Source organism: Camelus dromedarius, chromosome 22 (assembly GCF_036321535.1).
Source record: "Camelus dromedarius isolate mCamDro1 chromosome 22, mCamDro1.pat, whole genome shotgun sequence".
In the NCBI taxonomy this organism is placed as follows: domain Eukaryota; kingdom Metazoa; phylum Chordata; class Mammalia; order Artiodactyla; family Camelidae; genus Camelus; species Camelus dromedarius.
The window spans coordinates 35,056,382-35,083,273 of record NC_087457.1 but is presented as its reverse complement, the minus strand read 5'-3'; the positions used below and the strand labels follow the sequence as shown (position 1 = coordinate 35,083,273).

Genomic DNA, 26,892 nt, shown 5'->3' with positions numbered 1-26,892 from the left:
TCATCCATGGTTGGCAGTGCAATACACACGCCCCAAACCCCATGGCCCTGGTTCCCTGAGCTGCAAAACGGGGAGACTGGGCTAACTTGTGGTTCTGGGCCCTGGAGGTGCCCAGGCAGGAACCAGGAGCCCAGGCCCACTGCCGCTCAGGCCGTCTGCGAGTCTCGAGAGGGGTCTGGACACTGGGACATTCTGGGTTTTTTTAAAGAGCATATTTTAGAGCAGTTTTAGGTTCACAGCAAAACTGAGTGAGGAGTTCAGAGATGCCCCATGTCCCCGTCCTCCCCGCACAGCCTCCCCCGCCATCAGCATCCCCCAGACTTGTCACAGCTGTGAGCTTGTGGACACGTCACCATCACCCGAGCCCGTGGTTTACGCTGGGGTCACTCCTGGTGTTGTCTGTTCTGTGGGTTTGGACAGATGGCATGATGACTGTGACATGTGGCGTCACAGCAAAAACGCTCTGTGCTCCACTGCTCATCCGTCGCGAACCCCAGCCCCTGACAGCTGCTGATCTTACGTCTCCTGGGTTTTAGCTTCTCCAGGATGTTCTCACAGTTGGAGTCACATGTGTAGCCTTTTCGGATTGGATTCTTCCAATGAGTCATATGCCTTTAAAGTTCTTCCTTGTCTTTCCACGGCTGGACAGCTCATTTCTCTTGAGCTGAATAGTGTCCCATTGTCTGGATGGTCCCGGTCTGCAGTTTATTTATCCGTTCACCTGCTGAGGGACGTCTTGGTTGCATCCAAGTTTTGGCAGTTATGGGTAAAACCGCTGTAAACGTGCGTGTGCAGGTTTTTGTGTGGACGTAAGGTTTCAGCTCCTTTGGGTAAATCCCCAGGAGCGTGACTGCTGGATCACAGGGTGAGAGTGTGTTTAGTTGTGCAGGGACCCCCCCGAATGGTCTTCCAAAGTGGCTGCGCCGTCCTGCGTCCCACGTCCTCACCAGCATGTGGTGCCGTTGGTGTTCTGACTCCCGGCCATTCTCCTAGGTGTGTAGACACTGTGGGTTTTAAAAGCTCCCAGGCAGTTTTCTTCTCTAGGGTTTTGTATCTTTGAGGTGGCCTCTGGGTTCGTGTCACCTGAGGACTCCTGTGCGTTTCTGGTTTTCCAGCCGCTTCATGGATTCTTTAGATTATTTAGCTGCATCTAAGTCTTTAGAAATGAGGTTAGCTTTGGTCAGAAGTTTTTGATTTTGGGAAAGTGGTACCTTTTCAGATTTCTGGTGAGAAAGGCCGACAGCCAGGAAGTTCTCACTGACCGAGGGTCGGTGCGCAGTCGTTCCTGGCTGCCTGTCTTTGTTCCTGGCTGGCATTTTATAGATGAAAAAATTGAAACGTGTATTTCTACCTTACCGTCTGGGTATTCAAATGACACATCTATCTGGAAGTTATACGCTGAGTATTGAGAATTTCAAACACCGACAGGTGCTGGGTTGCTCTTGAGGGAAGGGAGTTCTCTTGGGTTTGTCTGCCCAAGGTGTTGGCTGCTGCCTTGGCTGTGCTGTTAGAAATGTGCTGTTTCCATGTCCAACGAGCACGTTCTGTCTGTCTTTAAGATCACAGGTCCTGTCTGGAGGAGGAGGAGCAGAACGTGTTTATTGACGTGGACTGCAGGCACCCGGAAGCCGTCCTGACCCCGATGCCCGAAGGCTTATCTCAGCAGCAGGTGGGCGAGCCGGGCTACTGCTCCGCTTCGTGACTTATTTTCAGACAGAGCAGCCGGGCTGGCTGCTCACGTGCCGCTGGGGTCACCTGCTGTCACAAACTCCTGGTCGCTCCATCCACCTGGGCTCCTCCACGGGCCTCTCCTGGTCCAGCAAGGAAGGGGCTAACCCTGCAGCTGTGGCCTCCGGGGCCTGGTCAGGAGCTGTGTTCTGGGCTCCAGCATCCGGGCCATAGATTTCGAGTATCACCCCCAGTGTAACTGTGGAAATGCGTGGAAGGCGGGGGACACCTCAGATAGCCTTTGAGCCCCCCACACACACTTCACCTCGTGTAGTCCCTGCACGTTCCCCGGGGAGAGGGGGACACCGGGCCCAGAGGAGGTCATGGTCTGGGTGGCCCGTGAGATGGCGTGGCTACGTCCAGCTCCATCCGCATCCCGCGTCCTCCGCCTCCCGCACGCTCCCGGGTCTGAAATGTGGCCCCCATGCCGGCGGGGACAGGGCTCTGCTGGCCCCGCTCATGGTCCTGCTTCATGGCTCATGCACCTGGCTGAGCCTCGCAAGTTTGAAAAGGGAACTGACTGCTGGAAAATGCCCTCGACCTCGCCGGGGGGCCTCTGGCTGGGACGTGCCCACCTTTGGGGCCCCTGCGGCCAGGCCCTGTTCTTGGATGACATGGTGTCGTGTGGCACGGTATGCAGCAGAGCCCCCGGGCCGGGAGCACCACGGGAAGGGCCGTGGACAGGGCAGCTGGCCGTGCAGAGAGGGGGGCTCGGGTGGGCCGGAGGCACAGTGACCACTTGGTGTCACTGTCTGAGCCTGGACTTGGGGGCGGTGAGGGGTGGTGAGGGTCGGCCAGGAGACAGAGGGTAGAGGTGTTTTGAGCCTGGAGGGCCTTAACAGACACTCACGCCTGCTGCTCTGTGGTCGCCCCCAGAGGGCTGGGTGGTAACAGCGAGGACGGGTGTGTCCGGGGTCGGGAAAGGTCACCCCGGAAGGCGTCCACAGACCTGTTCCGACCCCGGCACTGCGGCAGCGGGAGACTCTGGTGGGGCGGGTGGCTCCGTCTGTGCGCTGTCCTCCGCTGTGAAGCGGGGACGCTGTACCCCCTGCGTCTCCCTTGTGGCGGATCAGGACTCCGAAGTGGTGCGGGCCGGGCTCTTCCGGGCACCTTGCAGGCGCCCTCCGCGTGGAGCACGCGGCGGCTGGGCTCTGACTTGTGCTTCGGCTTCTGTACGCGTCGCCCTGCTCGCTTCCTCCACCGCACGGCTCACAGAGGCCACGTCTTTCCCGCTGGTAACTGCCGGTTCTCACAGGAGTTTCTCTTAAAAGATTAAACCAGGTTGTTGACGCTCTTTTTAATTTCTTCCAAAGTTGAAATAAGGCCCCATAACTGTCAGGAAAAGTGCAGGGTATCCAGCAGTCTTCACGTGTCTATCCAGACAGCCCTCTTTACTTCCTGGGTGGGCGTTCATTTTGAAGCAGCCTTGATGCTGAAGGGCCTCCGGTCCGGGCACAGGCGGGCTGCTCCCTCCTCCTCCAGCCCCGAGACCCGAGACCTCCACGCTGACGGCTTTGCAGGAGAGCCTGTCCTGGGGCTGAGTTCTCCCCACAACCTTGGGGTGGGGGTCTCGGAAGACTGAGCCTGGGAACCCGCACTGGGCGCGCTGTCCATGGCTGACCTGACTGCAGCGGCCGTGAGATCCCGGTAGCTGGCTGGTTTTACTTTGTGTTTTCCAGTTGTCTTAGTAGCAGTTCCAGGTCCTTCGACCTGATACATTGGTGTCGTCTCAGGACTTTAAATACATTTAATTCCTAGGTTGGATCCCCCAGCCCCCCAGATACCCTGAGTGCAGACTTGGGATGGTGTCTGGGACTCTGGGTTTGGGGAGGAGGCGGCCCGGATTTGACCGTCTGCAGTGTGGGGCGCATCCCGGTCGTGGGGTCTCACCCTCGTTTCAGAGCGCGGGCCTGTGGGCCGACCGTGCTGGGAGTCAGCCGCGGGAGGGCGGTGTGTGTGCGCTTGTGTTTTAGTCTTGACAACACTTTACGTCACTTTCTTCCTCAAGGACCCCAGAAGGGTTGATTTTTGCCTTAATTCTGTGAATGGAACAGCCTTTTCTGTAAAGAAAGGAGTCAGTCCCTCGGTGTCCGAGCCTGGAGTGGGGACTGGAGGCGTCTCCTGTGGAAGAGGCGCCCTCTGCCGCCAGGGGGCATCGTGGTTCTGAAATGAGTCTCCCCGCCGCGGGCTGCGGCCAGGGGTGCCTGTGGGTGTGGGTTGGGTTAGGAATTTGTGCCTGCGTGTGCTTCAGTAACGAGAAGTAAACCCAGTGTCGTCACCATTTGCAATCAAGGATCCCAGACGGTAGAGGACCTTTTGCAGCTGGAAATGACACTGGTCACTCACTCACGCGTCCTCAGCGTCGGAGGTGAGCTGTGCCCCCACCTTCCAAAAGCTTTTTTTTTTTTTTTAAGTAACTTTGGAATGATTTTAGATTAGTGTTACTGACATCATTCTCTGAGTCAAGACTGGAACTGTGTTTTTAATACTTAGTGCATCCTTGAAATACCGTGTAACTCCACGCTGGACACGTAAAATGCTATCAGTTAGTTCAGCTCATTGTCACTGGGTAAGTGAGTGAAACTGTTATTAATGTAGTTACAGCTTATAATTTGAGGGTTAAAAACACACAACAAAATTGAGGTGATGGGGGAAGCACATTTGTGCCCAGCATGGGAGTTAGTTAACACATCACCTAAAATACTTAAAGACCTTGGGAGGTTTCGCTGACCTACTGTTTTGAAAACAAAAACTTCTTTATCACCGTGCGTCAACATAGAAGTAAAATTGATCTGTTGTCTTCTGAGGCCGTTTTCGACCATCGTGCTTTCAAATCCCAACAGGTGGTGAGAAGGTACATTCTGGGCTCTGTTGTCGACAGTGAGAAGAACTATGTGGATGCTCTGAAGAGGATCCTGGAGGTACGGAAGTGCCTCGCTACGCAGTGCGTTTGTTTTGTTACACATGTACGTTGACATGTGTGAACCGTAAAGTACTCATTTGCAGAATTCTCAAAATGGTCTAAGAACCGCGTGTGTGCTGACCTCAGTGGTGGGGGGGGCTTGCTTTGCCGTAAGTGTGACTTGCACGGGGGCCTGTCTGCGCCTGTCGGGGGCCGTGCGAGCACCCGTGCCGTCCCTGCCCCCTCCCAGCAATATGAGAGGCCGCTGTCCGAGATGGAGCCCAAGATGTTGAGCGAGAGGAAGCTGCGGACCGTGTTCTACCGGGTCAAGGAGGTCCTGCAGTGCCACTGCCTGTTCCAGATGGCGCTGGCCAGCCGCGTGGCCGAGTGGGACTCCGTGGAGATGATCGGAGACGTCTTCGTGGCCTCGGTAAGCCGGCCCCTTCCATCCCTCCCTGCTGCCTCTCACCTGGAGGTGAGATCGGAGCGCCCGCCATTGGGAGGCCATCATCAGGACAAGTCCTTAACTGAGACCCGCGGCGCCACGGTTCGGAGCAGGGATGCTAAAGAGCACTGGGGGCGGCACAGTGAGAGAACCAGCCATTTAACAACTCCTAGCAAGTTTGTTCAAAGGAGAAAGCGATCACACAGCCTAACGAAGTTTATCCTGTGAGAACGTTGGTGGCTGAGGATCATCTCTGGTGCGGGATTCAGTCTTTTGTGACAAGCTCGGGAAGGGGGCGTTTGTACTCTGCGTTGTTTATGCTTCTCAATTTTCTCCTGTATTTCAGTTTTCCAAGTCCATGGTGCTGGATGCTTACAGTGAATATGTGAATAATTTTAGCACAGCGGTGGCAATCCTTAAGAAAACGTGTGCTACAAAACCTGCTTTTCTTGAATTTTTAAAGGTAAGCACTTAAAAAAAAATGGGGTGTTTTAATACCTTCTGATAAGAGGTCCCGTGTCAGAGTACTTCCTAATGAAAATTTCCCAAACCTTTTGCCTGTACAAGTAGAATGTTCTTTATTGTAAAGATTTTAGCGCCATCAGGACCCCAGCTCTTGGATCAGTGCTAGAAATAAAGGTGAATTTCTAGTGGTAACGTAGCTTTTTGAAAATAACCGTTTTTTGCATGTCCTTGGAAGTGTGCGGGTGGCCTCTTGCTTCTGGCCTTCAGCACAGCGCTGGGGGGAGCAGGGCATGGCGTTCGGGGTCTGGGTTGGAGGGCTCCGTGGCGCTCTGGGCGTCGGGCAGCGAGGCCGAGCCCCACGTGGCTGGTGGGGCTCCTGAGCTGGGGGCCTCCTCTGATGTCGGGAGCGGGGCGGGGCTGCCCACCCTCTGCACGGCTGAGCGAAGCCTCCGGTGGGGAGGTCTGGCCCAGCGCAGGATGAGCCCCGGCAGCAGGGAGGGTTCGCCCCCGACGCGCAGGGCCCGCTGCCTTCAAGGGCCCTTGCAGCTCTGATTCAGGATTCTGTGACTTTTTGGGGGGAGAACTGCACTTTTCTTGTGGGTATAGAACCTCAGAAGCTTACTTAGCCCTTAGAGGGTGGAGATCAGACCCCAAGTGGGCGAGCACCAGTCCAGCAGTCAGAGGTGGCTCTCAAACCCGGAGTGAAGACCGGGGAAGGCTGCGGCCAGGAGGCCAGGCAGGGCGCCCTGTGGACGCAGGTGCACCCGCGTGCGTGCGAGGTGCGAGGTGCGGAGGCTGTTTTGGAGCAGGTCTGCAGCGCAGGCAGGCGTGGGTGCCCCCGGCCAGCCACGTCCGCGTGCGAGTGAGCGCCCGTCTCCCGCAGCAGTGCCAGGAGTCCAGCCCCGACCGCGTCACGCTCTACAGCCTGATGATGAAGCCCATACAGAGGTTCCCGCAGTTCATCCTGCTGCTCCAGGTACGCCCCTCTGTGCGCCTGTCTGTGCTCCTCACCAGCTCGGATGTGGGCCGGCCTGGCCTTACTGAGTGTCTCCTCTTGCCGACGGCAGGCTCTCAGCCCCTCCTCTCCTCTGAGCAGTGACATGAGGTCATGGCCGGGGGGTGGGGTGGGCTCTAGGGACCCCAACCTGCTGAATGAGGTCAAAACGCCCCCAGTCCGACACCAACTTCCCAGAAGAGTGTCGGACCCCGCAGTGAGGGGCTCCGTCCCAGAAGATGGCCCCCACTTCAGACACCAGTGGGAAGTGGGGGGCGGGCTGCACACGGTCACCAGGCGGGGGGGTACCAGAAGGTCCAGGGTCTCGCTCTGGGGTCAGGCGTGTGCCTGGGGCGGGGTGGGGGGTGGCTCAGGAACCTGTGCCAGTACTTACGCGAACTGACTGTGGTTGACGGAGCCCGTATGCGGCCTGAGTGGGGGAGGTCTGTGAAGTAGGGTTTCCAGATTTCCCCACCCAGCAGCTTTTTAGGCTGTCTTCTCAGCTAGATGCGGGTGCTGGTTTAAAGAGGAGGCTGGTTTGAGTGCAGATACAAGACGTCACACCAGGAAGGCCCTCCCCTGCTGGGTGCAGCTCGGTCTCCCGGGGCTCGAGGCCCAGACACCGGGCGGGGTCAGCGCTCACCTGGCTGCGTAGGTGGACGTGGGGCATCGGGAGTGGTGGTGTCCTGGGAGGGTCCCCCGTGGCCTCTGCCCACGCGGGTTTCTCAGTGACCACTCAGCTCCCATCTCTCATTAAATCAAGCGACTTTGCTTGGCTGCCTGGCCATTGACGCTGGTTGAAGATGGACAGTGAACGTCCCCAGCCACGGGGACGACTTGCGGACACACTGCCCACCCATCACGTGGTTCCAGATTTTAGAAGGTGGTTTTTGGGAGAATCCTGCTCGCTTTCCCCGTATCCTTGTTTTTGCTTATCCCCAAATGATTCGATTTGCTGGGCAGGAGTAGATGGAAAGTCAGGATCAGAACTTGGTTTGGCTGAAGGCCTCGTCCTCTTGAGCAGATGCGTCTGCTCGCCCTGGTCCTCTCCGGGCTCCCCAGTGCTTCCCACGTGGCCCGTCCCCTCTGCCCGCTCCCGCCCCACCTGGGCACCTGCCCAACTCTCCTGGCAGAAAACAATCTTCACGGTGACTTGACGGCAGGGCAGCATCCAGGCTGCTGGTCCCAGGTCAGCCTGAGCAGGCGCCCCGCGGGGCGGGCCCTCCGGCCTTTCTGCTTCCTGAGCATGCCCAGTCATGGGGGCGGGGCTCAGACAGGTTACCTAGGAGACGGTTGTGGGGATGTGCCCGGGGTCCCCGCCTCCCAGGACCCACTGGAAGACGGGGCAGGTGTCCTCCGTCCCTGAGCTCTGAGTGTGCGGTGGAGGGGCTGGAGGGGGTGGCGGCAGGGGACAGTGCACCCTTCCTCCACTTTTCAGCCCTGCCAGCCGCTCCCCTGCCTCTTGTGTCTCTGCTCTCTGGTCCTCACCCCACCTGAACCTCCTTAGCTCGGGGGCCCATTACCTGTGGTCACTGTGACCCTACGGCCATGTCCCTGGCCCCTCGGTGCCTGCCGGACTCTAACACGTGGCCCCAGAAGCCTTTGTTTTTATCCCAGTTCCCTTCCCTCTCGTGTGTGCCAGAACAAGCGGCGGTGTGGGAGCGCCAACACACGGCCCGGTTCTGTGCAGTGCTCATGCTGCTGACGGCCCCGGGGCCCGGCCGGCACTGCCCGTGGGCTGTGTTGGTACAGGGCTTCCTTTGACGATGCTTCGCTTTGCCTTGATGGGGTTTGACATGATTCACAGGGAAACAGTCGCCTGGAACAGGAGATACTGTTCACTGCAACGGAAAACGAGTGATCATGATGCAGACTGAAAAGAACAAGAGGTTTAAGGGGACGAGGGCATGGCGCAGATCCCGGGGGGCGGGCGGGTGGAAGCACGCGGAGGGAGGTCCAGTCTCGCCTGCCCTCCTTCTGCGATGTCGACAGGTGACGTGGCCCGGCACTTGGCTGTCTCTCTGGAGAGCTGACTCCGAGTTTGACCCATGTGGTGCCGTTGCTCGGTGACCGAGCTGTGCTCTGTGCGCTGCCTGGGCCACGTGGCCTGCAGAGCTATGAGGCCCAGGACGCAGGCCCGCCGTGTGAGCCGGGGCCAGTGGTGCTCCCGTGTCCCACCTGGACCGCCTGGGGCCTGGCTCCCCTGGTCTGACTTAAGCTGGGGCAGTGGTCCGACTGTCAGCAGAGAGCAGAGATTTCTGAGGCCGGGGAACGCGCGCTTTGGGGGTGTCCTCTGCCGGGATGTGCGTGTGGCTCTGGCTCCATCTGCATCACCATTTAATCAGTCTCTGCTGTTTTCACACAGGGAGCTTCAGGTGTCGGCCAGGCGGGTCACCGTGCTCGCTGTCCCTCCCCTGGGGCTCGTTCCACTCTTCCCCGGAAGGGGCTGGCGCCGCCCCCCCGCTGGCCGTGTGTGGCCGTGGCTGGCGTGCGAGGACCACCCGCTGCCCCCACACCCATCACACGGCCCCTCTATCTTGTCTCTCTGAAAGGACATGTTGAAGAACACGTCCCGAGGCCACCCCGACCGGCTGCCCCTGCAGATGGCGCTGACGGAGCTCGAGACGCTGGCAGAGAAGCTGAACGAGAGGAAGAGGGACGCTGACCGGCGCTGCGAGATCAGGCAGATAGCCAAGGCCGCCAACGAGCGCTACGTGAGCAAGGTGAGGCCGCGCTGGGCGCGCGCTGTCCCCTCCGTGCTGGCGGCCCTGCCTGGTGCCCGCCCCGCTCTGTGCTGGTGTGCGCTGCCCGCTCTGTGCCGGTGGCCACGCCTGGTGCGTGCTGTCCCCTTCATGCCGGTGGCCGTCGCCCTCTCGCTGCTTGTTTCTCCTCTCCTGGAACCTCTGCCAGGAGGCCCTTGACGGAGGGTCGGTGGGGAGGCACGGGGGTCGCGAGTGCTGGACGATGTGCACCTTCTTAGGAAAGGGGCCCCCAGGTGGACTAGGTCCTCATGGACCCAGGACCCCAAAAGGACACGAGCCACCCTTCAGCTGGCTTTTACCTCCAGAATGTGGTATTCCACCGTAGACGGCCCCGTTTAAAGCACAGGTGTCCGCATGCACTTTTATCTGTGCCCATCCACACATGGCCTGCGCGTCCGTTATCGTGAAGAAGTGACATGGAGAACAGCTTGAAGGCGGTCTTTGCAGAACTGCGTGTAGCTTCGTGTTCACAAAGCCGTTTCCCTGCCGCGGTGACCTCGTGTCAGGCCCCAGGAGGAGGTTTGCTGCTGTGAGCCGTGTGAGGCTGGGCCTTGTGGCTGAAGTCACCTTTGTTTTTGTTGGCGGGGGTGACTTCCTGCTACAGAAGGACATCCAGTAGTTTAACTGCAGGAACCTGGTTGTCATACATCGCAAGCTGAGGTTTCCCTGATTCTCTGATGATTTGTGTGGGAATTTAACATGTGGACACTCGCGCTCGCTGATGAGTGGCTTCTGTTGTGTCAGGTCCGCTCCCCGCTCCCCACGGTGCCCGAGTGTCTGGGAACCCGGGATGTGCTTCGGGGACGAGGGAAGTGGTGTTTCCTTGCTGTCACCTCAGTGCGCACGTGGCCCCACCCCTGCCCCCGTGCAGGCGGAGTGCCCCGGCGAGGCCGGCCGGCCGGCCAGTGTGGGCGTCTGCGCTGAGGATTCCGGGTTTCCTACTGGGCAAAATTGCTAAAAATGGGCCTGACTTCTGTACAGGTTTGTCATTTTACTAATTCACACAAAGCATCTTTACAAAGAACCAAGCGTATTTTGTTTGGTGAAGGTTTTACGTGTCGGACCATAAGCCCTGAGGGTGTTTTCTTAATTATGCTATCCTTTGGGAAAACAAAATTACGAAATAGTTACTTTCACTCACAGACATTCCTGGTGGTTGATACGGTGACATGAGTAACACAGGGTGGGGTGACAGCCTGTCGGGGATGGAGCGAGTCTTCCGAGGGGGAAGACACTGAGTGATGCTGGAAGGGGCCAAGCCTCCTTGGCTGGATCGGTGCCTCCGACGTGGACGTCATGCTTCCGGAGGAAGTTAGAGTCCTGTCCCTGTGCGGTTCGCTCAGAAAAGGCCACGTGGTGTGGGCCACGCATGAAGTGTGGTCAGGAGTACACGGATTCTCTTTAAGGGAAGAAGTCTATAAAACTTTGACATCATCTGCTCCAGTGGTTTGTGAGCTTTTTTTCTCATCCTTTTTCTTTTTTTTGGGCTGGGGGTGTAATTAGGTTTATTTATTTACTTTAGTGGAGGTGCTGGGGGGGAACCCAGGACCTCGTGCACACTGGGCATGCGCTCCACCCTGCGCTGCACCCCCACCCCTGCGTCCTTCCTTGATGAGCCGGGTTGTGGTAACTGTGTCCCCATCCCTGTGAAATCTCAGCTTCTCAGCAGCGGGAGTCGGTATCTCGTGCGCTCCGACGACATGATAGAAACCGTCTACAACGACCGGGGCGAGGTGGTGAAGACCAAAGAACGCCGGCTCTTCATGCTGAGCGACGTGCTGATGTGCGCCACGGTCAGCACGCGGTAAGGACATGTCACGGGAAACGGTGTCCTGTGTCTGCGTCTCACTCAGACCAGACAGTCTGTGTGCAGAGCCCCGGCCCCAGGTCCTGTGATTTACGGGGTCACCAGTGTCCTGTGTCTGCGTCTCACTCAGACTGGACGGTCTGTGTGCAGAGCCCCGGCCCCAGCTCCTGTGATTTACGGGGTCACCAGTGTCCTGTGTCTGCGTCTCACTCAGACCAGACAGTCTGTGTGCAGAGCCCCGGCCCCAGGTCCTGTGATTTACGGGGTCACCAGTGTCCTGTGTCTGCGTCTCACTCAGACTGGACGGTCTGTGTGCAGAGCCCCGGCCCCAGCTCCTGTGATTTACGGGGTCACCAGTGTCCTGTGTCTGCGTCTCACTCAGACTGGACGGTCTGTGTGCAGAGCCCCGGCCCCAGCTCCTGTGATTTACGGGGTCACCGGTGTCCTGTGTCTGCGTCTCACTCAGACTGGACGGTCTGTGTGCAGAGCCCCAGCCCCAGGTCCTGTGATCTATATGGTCACCAGTATTCTGTGATTTGTGTGGTCCCGTCTGAGTCTCCAGGTCACTGCGGGTGGAGGCTGGGACGTGTGTCTGTGTTTTCTCTTTAAACAAAGGCTGATGTTGGAGCTGGAAACTCAGCTGAATTTCCCTGTGGCCCCACTCCATCCTCTGCGGTTCCTGATTTTATCATCGTCCAAATTCTTTCTCATTAGTTACTTCTCTGTAAATGCATTTCTGATGATTTTTTTCTTAATAAACTTGTGTGTTTGTGGTCCAGGAAAACCCTTTGTGAAACCCAGTGGTCACTCCGGTGAGAGAGTCAGGACTACGATCGCACAGCCCAGGCGTTTCTCGCTTGAGTGTCTGGGGAGAAAAGCGCGGTGACGCTCCTGCGACTGTTGGTAAGCGGAGGGTTTTGGTCGTTGCAGCACCTCGCACGACAGCAGCGCGCTGACGTCCACCAGCCAGCGGTACCTGCTGAAGTGGAGCGTCCCTCTTGGGCACGTGGAAGTCGTAGAATACGGCGGCAGCGACGGCGCCGGGGAGAGCAGCCGGTGTCCCCTGGTGCACGCGCCCGAGAGCCTGGCGGTGGTGGCCGGCACCAAGCCAAGTAAGCGACCCTCCGTGCACGTGCTCGCAGGGCTGGGACCGGTGTAGCTCCGGCGTCGGGACCCATTCCTCAGCCTCTGGCGGCACCGAGGGGGAGAGCTGTGGGGTGACGCGGTCCCTGGAGTCCGGTCACCGGGGTCTGGCTGTGGATGCAAGCACCCCGTCGCCCTGTCGCTGTCCTCTGAGCCCATCCCCCGGCTGTCGTGTGCGTCCTGGGTTTACTGCGGGGCCCGGCCCTGGGCTGCGTTTCCCATCAGCAGCTGGGGCGTAGATGTGTCTTTAAAATGCCTTCTAGATTGAAACAGGTTTTTTAACAAAGTAGAGCTTGCTAGTTGTGTGCGTGCCGGACGATGGGCGCAGGGCAGGCTCTCCTGGGCTGTTGCTGGCTCTGGAGTGAGGCTCGGAGGCCGTCCAGCCCTCAGTGATGCCGGGAGGGGCAGCCGCTCCGCCACTGGGGCTGCATTGGCTCCGTCCAGGTTTGTCCAGGAGAGAGGGACCGTCTTGCTGGGGACAGTGAGCTGTCTGTGTGGCGTGAGCCTGTCCTGGTGATCCCAGCGCCGTCTGAGCCCCGAGTGCCTCGGGTGGGTTTGTGCAGATGAGAGCTGGCCCAGCCGGAATCCCGGGAGTCCTGGTTCAGCTGGGCTGCCCCGGCGTCCCAGGGCTTTTGTGGAACAGATTTGCCCCCACCTCCTGTCGCCGTCGCTGCCTTGGCTTCCTGTGCTCCCCCTGCCTGTCGTCCCTAAATTATTTTGAGAAGCTAAGTTCGAGTTCCTCGTTCCTGGGCGATGGTCACGCGACTTGACTCTCCAGTCTGAGGGACTCTCCTCTGACACGCAGAGCTGGAGGGCCTGGCCTGTTCAGGGATGAAGGCGCGTGGCAGCTGCGTGGGGCCCGCATCCTGGGGAGCAGCAGGTGGGCCGCACTCTGCTTTGCCCCTCGGCGCCCTTGACCTGACCTGGGGTCGCGTTAGACCCTCCCTCCAGGGTGGGGCCTCCGAGTGGGTCCTGGGGTTAGTTTACGCTTCCCGGCCCCCTGGACTCATTTTGCAAAATTCTGTGTGTTTTCTGGGGGGTGATAGAGGTTTCAGTGACTCCTCGAGTCGGGGCCGGCGGGGGGAAGGCGGACCCGGACCCTCCGTTGCTGATCTTGCTGATGTTTCTGTATCTAATCACGAAATCGAACCCTAAATACGTACAGTTCATAACCGTTGATTCTGCCTCAATTTAAAAAAGTCTTTGATTTTTAAGATACCAGACTTCCCTGAGTTAAACGGAAGTTCTGGAAAGGAGCATTTAGCCCAGGGCCAGAGGTGCTGGGCAGGGCAGGCCCGCCCTTCTCGTCTTGCCCGGATTGTTCCTTGGCCGCAGCCCTGGTCCCGCCCACCGCCCCGGGACTGCTCACTCTTGTCCAGCTGGATTCCGTCTGCGGCGTCCCCCTCTCCCCGCCCTCCTCCCTCCTGCCCAGAGACCCCGGCTCTGAAATCTCCTGCCACCCAGGTCGCGGGTGTGACAGAGGGGCCTGGCCACGCAGGGCAGCGTGTCGTGTCCGCCTGGGGTCCTGCGTCCGCGCCCCTGGGAGTCTCTGGGCCGAGTTGCTGTTGCCTTGGCCACAGCGATCCGCTTAGCTTTCAACCCTGGATTTTCAGGCCAGTTGCCGGGTTTCCGTGGAGACAGCGGGTGTGCGTGAGAAGCCCGCTGCCCCCCACCCGGGTGCTGGGCCCGGGGACCAGACGGCGGGGAAGCCAACCAACCGGAACCCTGATTTGTTGTTTCTGTAAGTTTAGCCAGAAAAAGAGATTTCCTCCCCCAGCCGAAGGCAGCCTCTGCGGAAGCAGTGACTGCTCTGTGCTCCGCCCCGGTGAGTGGAGCAGGCCCTCGGGCACTGGTGTGTGTCTGTGATCACCGCGCCACCGCTCGCTGCTGTGTCCCCGGTGTGCCCTTCCACAGAGCGTCCCTGGGGCTCCCCCTGTGTGGCCCTCGTCAGGTTTTCAGACATGGGGTGAAGACTGAGAAACCCCCTTCAGCCCCATAAAGGAGGGTTCCCTGGTGCCCTGGGGACGGTCCTCCCTCCCGCGATGGGGCGACCGGGGCAGGGCTGCCTGGCCCTCGTGTGGCAGCCGGGAGCGGCCCCGCGCCGTGGTCCTGATGCCGCCGTGCGTTCCCCGCCGTTCTCTCTGTCTCCAGAGCCTGCCCCGGGTCCCTGGCTGCCCAGCAGCCCGAGTCCTCTCTGCTCTGACCAGCGTGGCTTCCCTCCATCACGCCGGGCCCTCGTCCTGCCTGGTTCCCACCCGCCCTCCCCCTGCTGAGACAGGTTGGGCTGGCAGGTGCTGGTCCGGGTTGTCCCAGCTGCCTGGCTGGCGGGCAGCATCCGTCCTGGTGACCAGGCGCCCCTCTTGTCCTCATGCCATGGACCGTCCGCCCCACCTCCCGCGGCCCCCACCGGCTGGAAGGCAGAAGAGCCCCTCTTTTCTTTCATCCCAGTTCTGCCGCCTCTCGGTGAGCTTCCTGCCTCTCCTCCTCGCGGCAGAGAGTAGGTGCCCATTCACTTTAGAGCCTCTTGGTCACAGAAGCAGAAGTCGGATTCTGAATCGGTTCCCAGTCTCTGAGCCGTTCTCCAGGTTGGGATGGTCTCAGAGGGCTTGCCAGTGACTCCACTGGTCAGGCGTGTGTTAACCTGACGTGCCTGTAAATTCACCGCGTGTCCACTTCACTCCTGGAAACGCTCCAGCAGCTTCAGAACTCTGATTCAGCTTCAGCCCTTTTGCTGATTCCCCCCGAAACGTAGCTCATTCGGTGGAGACCAAAACGGCTGGAATCCATTAATGGGTAACTCTTCAGTGAAGGCGGGCAGGCTGCCGAGGGCCTGGCTGGTTTGGGTGATGCTGTGGGAGTGCGTGGCCTTCGTGGGATCCCCTGCGTGGGGCAGCCACCTGTCGAGGGCCACATGTATCTGAGATTTAGGGAACCCCCAGTGTCCCTCCAGGTTTAACCGTCACCCACCTTGCCACTCCTCCGAGGAAGCACGTTCTTACTGGTTAAAGGAACAGGAGAGCCCTGAACTCAGGAGGGTGGGTTGTTGGGGGGCATCTTAATGGAAAAAAGATACAAATAGGACCTGCAGGCCGGGCTGCAGTGTTCCACGTGCAGGGGCGGGGCCTTGGGGGCGCGGCAGGTGCTGGAGTGAACAGACCCTCATCTGAGTGTGGACCCTTAAGACAAGTTACACAAGTTTCTGTAACACACGTGGCATTTACCTTAGCTCACAGAGTTCTTTTCTGTGGCTCCTCTGGACACTGCTGTGAGGTGGCAGGACAGTGCTGGCCACGCTGTCCCTGTTGACAGACTAGGTGACAGAGATGGGAGAGGTTTCGGGGTGTCCTTTTGGTGCTCCCAGGGGCTTCCTGGGTCCCAGAGGTAGATCCGGCCGGGGAGGTAGAGCATCGCCACTGGTCCTCCCCAGCGTGACTCTCGGCGTGGGCTTCTGTCTCTGAGGCACTTGCTTAGGTGGAAAAGCGTCTTCTCTCCTGGGGCCTTAGGGTGGCTGGGTTAGCAGAGGAGGAAAGGTGTGCGTCCCAACTTCAAGCACAGACGTCAGACTCTTGGTGCTCCCAGTTGAGAATCAGCTGCCAGTGTCCCTTCTGTGTGGTTCACACTGTATCTCAGGGATGGACCGTGAGACGGGGTGCAGACCGTGCCGGGCTTTGCTTACGGTTCACAGCTGAAGGGGTGTAACTGTTTGGATCCAAGTTAGATACTTGTCCTCCAAAACCAAGGGATTTCTTCTAACAAAGGGCACATCAGTTGATTTGATGTGCAAATATAAATACACCATTTACGTGTTAAAAAATTGGTGTGGGCACCATGTGAGCACTTTTATACAGCACCCTTAAAAAGGAAAAACTGGAACATGATGGCCAGCAGACAGCTGGTGTGGGGCGGGTGGGGCTGGGGTCTCTCCGGGCCTCTCGTGAGCCTCCCCGTCCCCGCGGCCGTGATGGTTCCGTGGTTCTCTGAGATTTTAACATCCCGGACCTGGGAAACGGTGCCTATGAGGGAGGCCTATGCTACTGCAGCTTTTCTGCAAGTCCAACATTATTCCAAAATAAAAAGTCAGAGAAGGAAAAGCATCTCATTATCTGAAAACACGCACTCTTTAAAAATGCTGGACGAGCTAGACTGTGTTTCCGTGTTTCCTTCCTCGAGCGCCGGCGTGAACAGCTGTAGGTCTGTGCTGTTTTCTGTCGTCTTGTTTTGCAGACAGGGTTTACATGGGGCCAGGACAGCTGTATCAGGATCTACAAAACTTGCTGCATGACTTAAATGTAATTGGTCAGATCACTCAACTGATTGGAAACCTCAAAGGAAACTATCAGGTAATAGTTGAAGGCATTAGATTTAAAATCCTCCTTTTATTTCTGAATCAATGTCAGCATGAGAGCACATCTCCCAGTTCTATTAGAAGTGAGAATTGACCTTAATGGTCAGAACTGATCCAATTGTCTGTTCTCTCCTGTTTTGGAGGAGGCGAAGCTCTTCCAGCGTAACTTCCCTTCATTCTGGGGCAGACTTGCATGTCAGTGGTCTCTGAGGGTGGTCCCAGCCAAACCACCACGTGACCCCACTCCCAAAGGGGTCTTTGTTGCCATCAGATGAGTGTTGCTCGTCCCCCTGAGGTTTTCACATGACGGCCTTGGTTTTCTCTTCCCCAGGATGGACGACCGAAACGTCCTTCAGCCCCTCTCAATGTGCCTGTGCGTTTCCTTCGTAGAACTTGAACCAGTCAGTGGCCCACGACTGGACCTCGGGGTTACAGAGACTCGTCTTGAAGAAGGAAGAGGAGATCAGGGCGGCCGACTGCTGCCGGATTCAGCTGCAGCTCCCGGGGAAGCAGGACAAGTCAGTGGGGACCCGGGCAGGGTGCCCCCGCCACCGGGGCTGAGGACGTGGCTCTCGCCTCGCGTGTCTCCGTGGTGGGGGCTCCGTCCCACGGGGAGACACGGAGCCTGACCCCCCCGGACGGGGTGCGTTCCCGGGGTGAAGGCTCCCCTCTCGGCAGGTCTGGCCGGCCCACGTTCTTCACCGCCGTGTTCAACACCTTCACCCCTGCCATCAAGGAGTCCTGGACCCACAACCTGCAGATGGCTAAGCTCGCGCTCGGTAAGAGCCCACTGATTTCAGCTGGCGAGGCCAGTCCCTGCCCTGTGGTGAGGTGTGCACCCAGGAGGGCAGGGTCACGGCTGAGAAGCTGGCTTGACAGACGGTTCAGCCGGTCACCTGAAAGGCTCTTTCCAAGCAGGAAAAGTTAAAAAAAAAACCGGCATAGGTGATTTTTTAAAGACATTTATATTATAATTTAAAGGTTGTAGGAGAAAGAAAGCCTCACTTTAATTAGAACAAAACATTAGTATTAGTTGAGATGGAAGTAAAGGCCCTTTGAGTCTGTGGCCTGTGAGTCGGGGGTCCCAGCCCCTGGTCTGCCCCACGGGGTGAGCAGGTGAGGGCTCCTCTCAGCCTTTTCCTGCCCTGCACCTGCGGGGTCAGACACAGGACCGGATGGCATCCCCAAAGACCCCCCCGAAGACCCCCCGGCAGGTTCTGTCAGAGACAGGAGTGACTCAGGGATGTTCCAGTCCCCGTGGCCTCGCCCTCTGTGACCCGCGTACCAGACAGACAGGTGGGTGTGATGCACTGACCGCGCAGATGTGTGATTTACGCACACAGGTCTGCTGTGCGGAGCACGGGGCTGTCCTGTGTCTGTGCGTAAACTCCTCATTCAGATGCAAACACCCTGAAATGTTAACTGGAAATAAGATGAAGAAGAGAAGTAGGCAGAGGGACGCCTGCTCACCCCCCAGTGAGGGAGGTCAGTGAGAGAAGGCCTTTGTCACGGGGACGGCTGTCTGGAGTGGCCCGAGCCCCAGGGAGGGGGCAGAGCGCGGCCCCTTTCTCTCTGCCCGGGTCAGTTGGTGGTTTATCAGGCCGGCTTCCAGGCGGCCTTGTGAGCGAGGAGATGGCCCGGTCTCTGCCGAGTGAGTGGAACGTGGAGATGAGCTCATTTCGTCTTCAGATGCTCACTTTCAGAGCGAGACTGGCGACCACTTAGCAGACCTGCTGCTTCCTCTCCGTGTACGTCTTACCCCGTGGCCTCGTGCCACTTAAAGCCTCCTCCTCAGTTCCCAGCGCCTGAGTCTAAACAGGTCAGTTTCTTGGAAGGAAAGGTAAGGGAGGACAGGTGGCCTGCGCAGTGACGGTTCCCAGGCCGCCGGTGGGCTGGGCCCCGAGGCAGGAGCCGGGCACGCCCGTGCTCAGATGCGGCCAGAGCGTCGCTGGGTAAACCAGCCAGAGAGCGGCCCCTCCTGTGAGGAAGGGCCTTTCCCCGAAGTAAAAGGCGCAGTTCTCCAGTCTTGCCAGAGTAGGGAGCAGACTCCCCCGCCGCCCTGGGCGCCCGTGGAAGGTGCCAACCCCTCTGTTCCCTCCCCACCCCCGACCCCGCGGCCGCAGAGGAGGAGAACCACCTGGGCTGGCTCTGCACGGAGGATGACGGGAACCAGATTAAGAAGGAGAGACACCCCCTCCTCGTGGGACACATGCCAGTGACGGTGGCCAAGCAGCAGGAGTTCAAGGTGACGGCGGGCGGGCCCGGAGTCGCGTGTCCACGTGGGCAGTTACCAGCAGGGAAGGGGCTCGGCGCGGCCCTGGGCGCTGCCTGTCCAGGCGGCTCGGGGAGGGCCTGGTGGTTTCAGACCAAAGCCCACTTTCTGGAGCCACAGCTGAGCGCCCCCCAACCCGGCACTTGTGATCCAGGCCCACACGTCTCGGCCCCAGGGGCTCCCGGCCTCTCACTCGGGGACACTTAGCCTCCCCGCAGGTCACCGCCGGCAGCCTCGTGGTTGCATGAGGTGTGGTGCCTACTGTGCTGGAGCAGACCCTGTCTCGGGGGACGTTGCATCCCTGTTCCTCTGCTGTCGGTCCCAGCACTGCAGCCGGTGCCTGCAGGGGCTTCAGGACCTGGCTGTGTCTCCCCAAGAAGCACGACAGTCATGGCCATTTCTCACGTCTGGTCTCCGGCCGACACTCAGACCTGGAGCCCACGTGTCCCTGGGGCTCCCTCAGCTGAGGGGGACCCCTCCCAGGGAGAGACAGGGCGCCCCCCGCGGTGTTGCGCAGCTCCCCCACCCACACTGGCCCCGGACAGGCTCCCTGCCGCTTGCTCCCAGCGGGCGCTGGGGTCTGAAGCCACCGCAGAGGGAGCGCTTACCTCGGTGCTCGCGTCCAAAAAGCTCGTTTTTGGGACTCCACACACTGAGCTTTCCCTGCCTTTGGAGTTGCTGTGGTTCGTGTCAACCCTGCCGTCCATTTAAGACAGGCCTGCTTGCCTCCTCCGAGTCCCGCTTTAAACTCGGGCCTCTGATTTAACCCGCTTGTAGATCGAATGTGCGGTTTATAACCCCGAGCCGTATCTGAATGACGAGGCCCGGCCAGACTCCTGTTCCACGGCTCATGGCTTCCTGTGGGTAAGATGCCTTTGTCTGTTTGAACGCAAGTCTGCGAAGAATCCGTAGTAATGGGATGGGAAATAGCAGTTTGGAGCGGTTCAACAGGACACTGTTAGGGGCCAGCGTGTCCACGTTGTGCCCGCAAACTCAGAAGTCACGGAGCGGGAAGGGGAGCCCGTGCCTCCTCGAGCAGATGGAGAATGCCAAGGGGTCAGAATGTCCGTCCCTTTTGTTTTCCGTCTAGAACGTTGCCAGATGAAATTCAGTCCAAAGACAGCTAACTCAAGTACTAGCATAACTGACGTGCTTTGTCGGTTTGGGCGGTGAAGCTGCGTGGGCAGGGATCTGCGAGGAAGGCGTGGCTCGCGGGCGGAGCCGGCCCAGGTCCCTCTGGCGCTGGAGCAGCCGCCCTCCCGCTGCGCGAGGTGCCGAGGGTGCACCCTGCCCTCTGCTCTCTTTCTGGGGACCTGTCTTCTCACGTGAGGCCTGTTACGCACTAAGTGTTACAGTGTAAACGTTGGCGTCAGTCTGCTTTTTCAGACTTTGAATTATGTGTGGGTCAGCCTTGACCACCGTGTGGTGCTGGGTGCGCGACTTTTAAAGGATGAAAATGTGCCTTTTAAAAAAAAACCTGAGTCCGTGTTATTAAAATTGAAAGGAAAAGGAATTTAATTAGCGTGCTGCAGGGGGAACGGGGTCTGTTTGCAGACCGTTTAGACGTCATCTGGTTCTCGTGAGCGCACTGGGTCCGCATGAGCGCCGACTGTCTCCGAGGCCGTGGGTGGGGTCCCAGTGGCCCTGGAGCGCCCTCGTTCACAGCCCCCCCCCGTCCCCCCATTCAGATCGGAAGCTGTGCTGCTCAAATGGGCCAGATCGCCATCGTCTCCTTTCAAAGTCCCAGCCCCAAAGTCATCGAGTGCTTCAACGTCGAGTCCCGCATCCTGTGCATGGCGTACGTGCCCGCGGAGGAGAAGCCGCGGGGGCCCGGCGCCCCCCCGGAGCCCGAGGCTACGGCGGGGCACGTGCTGGGCGTCCCCACCATCTGCTTAGGGACGGAGGAGGGGAGGTGAGCCCGTACGCTGTGTCACACAGGCCTCTAGGCTTCGTCAGCGGCAGAGCTGTGGGGCCCCGGTGGACAGTCCCCGCGGCCCTCTGCTGGGAGGGACCTGATGCAGGTGGACGTGGGCGGGTCTCGCACTTGGAAGCGGCCGGTGACTGAGGCCGTGGATGTCACCCTAGGAAACCCCAGGGAGAAACGGTGACTCTTCGCAGGGACTGTCTTAGGTGCACCTGCCGTTTGCACGGACGTGCTTCGTTCTTATTCGTGCTTTCCCTGTGCAGCACTGATACTTTGGAGTAAAGCAGGGCCGTGTTCTGTGTCCTTGTCGACCTGAACGTCCGCAGGGTTTAAAGGAAAGTTAAAATGATTTTCCTGATGCGATGTTCCAGGATCTGTAGGAAGAACTAAGATTGATTGATTGATTGATTGATTTTTGAATAACTGGGAACTTGTCTCTTGAAAGGAAGGAGAGATCACTGTGGGAGTGGCCGAGATTCCAGAAGGAGTTGGGGGGACGGGGAGGCAGCGCTGGGCGTGGCCGTGGGACGGACGGCCTGGCCCCCTCCCCGTGAGCGGCCCGTGTCAGCTCCCCTTCTCTCGCGCAGCATCTCCGTCTATAAGAGCAGCCAGGGCTCCAAGAAGGTGCAGCTGCAGCATTTCTTCACCCCCGAGAAGTGCGCGGTCCTGAGCTTGGCCTGCTCGCCGCGCAGCCTGTACGCTGGCCTGGTCAGCGGGGCCGTGGCCGTCTACGCCAGAGCAGAAGGTGACCGTCCCGCGGGCGCGGCTGTCCTGGGAAGGGGGTCGCTCTGGGCCTAGTGTCGCGTCCCGTCAGCGTCCATCACCCCTCGTCCCCGCCACGTGGAGGGTGTGAGATAGGTCGGCGCCTGCGGAGCATGCGGGAGGTTGCTCGGAGTCCGCCCCTGCCGACACCCGTGTTCCCGGAGCAGAGGCTTCAGTGCAGACCTTCATCCGCCCTCACTCAGGGCCAACAGGGTTTCCCTTCCTGGACGGAGCGAGGTGCAGGCCCCCCACGCGGTGAGGCTGTCACCAGTCTGCACCAGCTGTGCTCCATGGGACCCCCAGGCTAGCGCCGGGTCGTCACCTCTGCAGGGAAATCTGACCGTCAGCTTGGTACCTGTGGCCACAGATTTGAGCGAACCCTACTTGGCCCTGAGGGGTGCATGATAAACAGACTAAGACTGGGCTGGGCCGGCTGGGAGGAGGCGGGGTGCTCTGGGCCCTGGGAGCAGCGCCTGCAGGCGCTGGGGGTCCAGGTCTCAGCAGGAGGGCGGAGCCCCGGGGGACGAGCGCCCCCCGCCCCCCACGGGGAGTCCGCAGGCTGGGGCGGCCGCAGTCCCGGGACACGGGCGGCTGGAGGGCCGAGGCCGTTCCTCCTGAAGGCGGGTTGGGGGGTGAGGGGCACCTCAGGGCCTGATGACTGCGGAGCACACGCCGTTCCTCCCCTGCTGGATGTGACGTGTTGGAGTGAAGGCCACGCTCGTTCAGGCTTGGGCGGATCGATCGTGGGATTCTGCCTGCTGCTCTTCTCTGCGGCTCTGCCTGGCCCCGGTGGCCGCACGTGCGCACTCGAGCTGCTGCTTCCGCTGCCCTGGCAGAGGGGAGGTCTCGGGGGATTATCAGCTGTTTGAAGGTTTGCAGCTGCCGTAATTCCGACCTGGGCTGGCAAGCCCCCAGCTTGGTGTGGGTCACCACGGCCGCTAGCTAGCACCCCCGTCACACCACGTAGTGACCTTGCTTCTCTGGTGTGAGGACGCTTTAAGATCCACTCTTCCAACAACTCTCGACCGTGTGACACAGCGACACTAACCGTGACCGGGACGCTGTGCGCCAGATCCCAGGACCTACTCACCTGACCACTGAGGTTTGTGCCCTTTGACGGACGCCTCCCCGGCCCCCACCCCCGGTCCCTGGAAAGCACCGTTCTGCGCTCTTGCCGAGTTCAGCCTTTTCAGGTCCCGCATGTAGGTGAGAGCACACCGTCTGGCTCGTTTCCTCAGCATCACAGCCTCAGGTCCCACTGGCGTTGTCACAGGTGGCAGGATTTCATTCTCGTCACAGCTGACACGCCATCGTGTGTCTACCTGTCACATTTTCTGTCACCATTCATCCATCAACAGCTTAGGTCACATGCGTGCTCGGCCACGTGAATGGTGCCGCCGCGAACGTGGGGCACAGGTAGACTCTCCAATTAGCGTTTTCATTTTCTTCACATAAATACCCCGAAGCGGGGTTGCTGGGTTACATGGTGGTTCTACTTTTAATTTTTTGAGGAGCCTCTTTACTGTTCTCCACAGTGGCTGCACCGATTTACGTTCCCACCAGCCGTGCGCAGGGTCCCTTCCCTCCACGCCCGTCCCCGCCAGCTGTGCGTGGGGTCCCTTCCCTCCTGTGCGTGGGGTCCGCACCACACTTGTTCTCTCCTGTCTCTTTGGCGGCGGCCATTCTCACAGGTGTGATGCGACAGCTCGCTGTCAGTTGGGTTTGCATCCCTGGTGACTGTCACCACCTGTGGGCGTCTGTGCGTCTTGTGTGGAGACGAGTCTTCTTTGCTCTCGTTTTGTTATTGAAGGCGGGAGGACTTGGCAGGCCAGAGGCCTGGGGAAAAGGGCCGCTTGCCAGCCACATTCTGCTGCCAGTCTTTGACTTTTTAGGGAGTTGGCAATGTGGAATTCTGTGGGAAATTTCCAGACTTCTAAGTGGTGGCTCCAAGCATAATTAGCAGTTACGGGCCCGGCTGTGGTGTGGGCAGCCTGTTTGAGGACTCGGGCCTGCAGTGAAAACCTTTGAGGAAAGTGGCCATATCGCCCCCATTTTACAGATGAGGGAACTGAGACTAGGGTGAGTAGTTTGCCCAGCACATGCACAGCCGGCTGGGCTGGGACCAGAGCGGAGGCCTGCTGACTACGTACGGGAGCTCCGTGCTCCGCCGCTTGGCCAGATCTCCTTGGGGAAGTGGGGCTGATTCTTGGAGCTGTGGACACACCGCGAATCGGGCCCACGTGTGAGAACATCACAGATGATTTTCATTTGTCTGTCACTTAAGCGACCTGTGCTCCTGTTCCGGTCCCCGTGCGTGGATAACTGAATTTGAATGAAATTAAGAGAAGTGTTTTCTTTTCAGATGGATCCTGGAATTCAGAACCTCAGAAAGTGCTGAAGCTGGGTGTCCTTCCGGTTCGAAGTCTCCTGATGATGGAAGACAGCCTGTGGGCCGCGTCCGGGGGCCAGGTGTTCATCATCAGTGCGGGGGCTCAGGCTGTGGAGGTAAGTCGCTCTGTGCGAGCACGGCGGGAGGGGAGGCACTTCAGAACTAGAGGTCGGGGGTGCCTCTCGCACGTAGGAAGCTCAGGCGGCCTCTTGCCTGTGGCTCCAGCTTTATCCTGCTCAGCGTTCCTGAGGGAGGGATGTTTAAACACAGGCAAAGCCAGGCTTCCAGGATGCAGACAGCAGAGTGGGGGCGGGTGTACCTAGAAGTGGCCGTACGAAAGAACGTGATCGATTTAGTCAAGCTGTAGAACACTGTTTTACGTTGAGTATGTGTTGTTTGTATAGAAACTTCTATAAATGAGAAGTTGGGAAAATATCGCTCCATCTACGATCGAGTGTGAATGTTCTTAATACAGAGAGAATTCTTACTGAGTTAAAAAAGACACCAAGCTGATAGAAAGTGTTCAGAGGACAAGAAGAGGCGTCTCAGAGACAAGGAAGCATAAGTAGGTTCGGCGTGTCCACGCCCAAGCGTCCTTGTGGTGTGTGTGTAAATGTATGTGTTTGCAGAGCCGTGTGCTCACAGCACACACACGCCAGCATGTGCACGTGTGTAACCATCGTGTGTAACCGTGTCCACCACACACATGCACATTAGCATCCTTAGCAACTAGAAATGGCTGTTGAACAAGGACCGTCCACGGGTGGGCAGAGGGTAGGCCGTGCACGCCGTCCAGCGATGGTGCTTGGGGGCACATGACTGGGGAAGAGCCCTCAGCGCGGCGTCTCCAGACGGTGGCCCTGTGTCACCTGCTGTGGCTCACAGAGCTCCTCCCCGTGCCCGCGATGCCGCAGCGACCTTGCTCTGCAGAGAAGCTCGCGGCCCATCTCTCCCTAAGTGCTTGGGAGTCCCCACGAGAGCACCGGGGCCATCTGGTTCATCGTGCGCCCGTCTGAAAGGAGAACCTCACCGTCCTTACTCTTGATCGTCTGCAACATCCAGTGGTCGTGACTGAAGACATACAGGGTGGACGGAAGGGAAGGAAGAAAAGAGGAAGGCGTCCCTCGAGCCCCGCCCCCAACGTCGGGGAGAAACAGCACGAGGGAACGTCAGGGATCAGGTGTTAAAGGTGACCTGGTGGCGGAGTGTTTTCTGAGTTGATGAGTTGAGTTCCTGACGTTCTGTAGAAAGACAGGAATGCAGGGCCCAGCGGACCAGGCCCAAGCCCACAGGCCCTGCTCTTCTCCGGAGACCTTTAGGGTCACACGACTTGTAGGTGGCAGGAGGCATGGAGACCCTGTTGCCCAAAGAGTCCCTTTTCAAACAGAAAATCAAGTCTGAGGCCGTGGGAGACCCTGCCTGCATCACAGGGGTGGGTTATTGCCCACGTCATCTGTCGCCCAGCAGAAACGTGTTGTGTGCTTGCCTGGGACAGGGGCTGCCCCGGGGAAGCCCCCAGGCCAGGCGGGGGCCGCCGTCCGGGGTCAGGACTGGCCATGAAGCCTGTGGGGCCTGGAAGCGTCACCACAGGTCTCAAGACAGCAGCCGCAGAGCATCAGAGTGGGTGTGGGGCACCTGTCAGACGCCCAAGAAGCCGGCCCCGTCGGGGTGAGGAGGGGCTTACCAGGGGCAGACGCACAGCATCTCGGAGGAGAGGAGTGACGTGTGTCAGGACGGGAGAAAGCAGTTCCTTGAGGGGCTTTGCCTGGAAACGGGGTGAGTCCGCACAGGTGTGGTCGGAAGGGACCTGAGACTTTGTTCAGAGGAGCTTGGGGTTCCTGTCCTCAGATCCCTGGGCTTCAGGCTCTGTTCCTTTAAGCGCTCGGGGTGGTCGGTAGGCCGCCTCCCCATCCAAAGCAGGGCGCATCCGGGCAGCGGGCAGGGCCTGTGACCGCAACCGTGGAGGCAGCTGGTTTGGCTCCATCTTGGAGCTGATTTGTGTGTGAGTCCCTTCCGGACACCAGCGTGCAAGTGCGGCCGTGAGCCGTGGGGGGTGGAGATACGGAACAGATGTGACAAAGCTTCTACCCTCTCCGCCCAGGTCGCCTTCCTCCGCCCCAGGCGGCTGTGCAGGGGGCAGGTACCGCTTGGTCCTGAACTGACCTGCGGAACCAGCCATGATGCAGGCTGTGCTGACACTTCCCCCTCCAGAGACAAGGGATCGCAGGCCGAGTGGCCATGTCACGCGTTTACTCAGGCTGCAAGATCAGTACACGGAAATCAAGCTAATTTCTGCACATTAGCAGCAAACAATCTGAAAAGGAGATTTTTTAAAAATCCGTTTACAATGACATCAAAAAGAGCAAAATAGAAATAAATTTAACAACAAAAGTGCACAATGTATACACTGAAAGCTAGAAAACGTAATTGCAGGCAATTAGGAGGACCTAGATAAACGGCAAGGCAGCCCACGTGCATGGCTTGGAAGACGCAGTATCGTTAAGACGGAAATCGTCCCCAGGTTGATCTGCAGATTCAGCACAACCCTGTCCAAGTCCCAGCTGCCTGCTTTTCTTTTTCTTTTAAACAAAACTTGACAAGCAGATCCTAAAATTTATATGGAAACTCCAGGGACCCACAGTAGCCAAAACAATCTTGAAAAAGTACAAAGCTGGAGGACCCACGCTTCCCAGGTTCACATTTACTACACACCACAGTGATCAAGTCAGCGAGGCCCAGGGACAGACATTCGGTCAGTGGAACGGAGCAGAGTCCACAAATAAAATCGCCTGACTGGGGTCAGCTGGTTTTCAGCAGATGTGCCAGAGCAGTTCCCTGGAGAGTCACCTTTTCAGCAAGTGGGCCTGGGACAGCCGGACGTCCACGCGCGGAAGAATGAGGGTGGACCCTGACCTAGCACCACAGACGAAAGCGAGGGGAAAAATGGATTAAAC

The 26,892-nt window shown here is 58.8% G+C and overlaps 1 protein-coding gene across 8 annotated transcripts in view; it reads left to right on the top strand.

Moving 5' to 3' along the window:
- ARHGEF10 (Rho guanine nucleotide exchange factor 10) overlaps positions 1 to 26,892 on the top strand; it is a 72,071-nt gene that overhangs the window by 33,559 nt on the left and 11,620 nt on the right. For 4 of the 8 annotated variants that reach the window (XM_064477611.1, XM_064477606.1, XM_064477607.1 and 1 more), the window contains 16 exons: positions 1,560 to 1,669; positions 4,572 to 4,649; positions 4,881 to 5,060; positions 5,422 to 5,538; positions 6,424 to 6,516; positions 9,087 to 9,257; positions 10,955 to 11,100; positions 12,034 to 12,215; positions 16,438 to 16,586; positions 16,982 to 17,109; positions 17,270 to 17,370; positions 18,715 to 18,836; positions 19,641 to 19,727; positions 20,552 to 20,775; positions 21,375 to 21,532; positions 23,912 to 24,054. In XM_064477611.1, coding sequence (XP_064333681.1) covers positions 1,560 to 1,669; positions 4,572 to 4,649; positions 4,881 to 5,060; positions 5,422 to 5,538; positions 6,424 to 6,516; positions 9,087 to 9,257; positions 10,955 to 11,100; positions 12,034 to 12,215; positions 16,438 to 16,586; positions 16,982 to 17,109; positions 17,270 to 17,370; positions 18,715 to 18,836; positions 19,641 to 19,727; positions 20,552 to 20,775; positions 21,375 to 21,532; positions 23,912 to 24,054 — 2,189 coding nt within the window. The remainder of the gene's footprint in view (positions 1 to 1,559; positions 1,670 to 4,571; positions 4,650 to 4,880; positions 5,061 to 5,421; positions 5,539 to 6,423; positions 6,517 to 9,086; positions 9,258 to 10,954; positions 11,101 to 12,033; positions 12,216 to 16,437; positions 16,587 to 16,981; positions 17,110 to 17,269; positions 17,371 to 18,714; positions 18,837 to 19,640; positions 19,728 to 20,551; positions 20,776 to 21,374; positions 21,533 to 23,911; positions 24,055 to 26,892) is intronic. The other 4 variants (XM_064477612.1, XM_064477609.1, XM_064477610.1 and 1 more) reach the window with 3 other exon arrangements.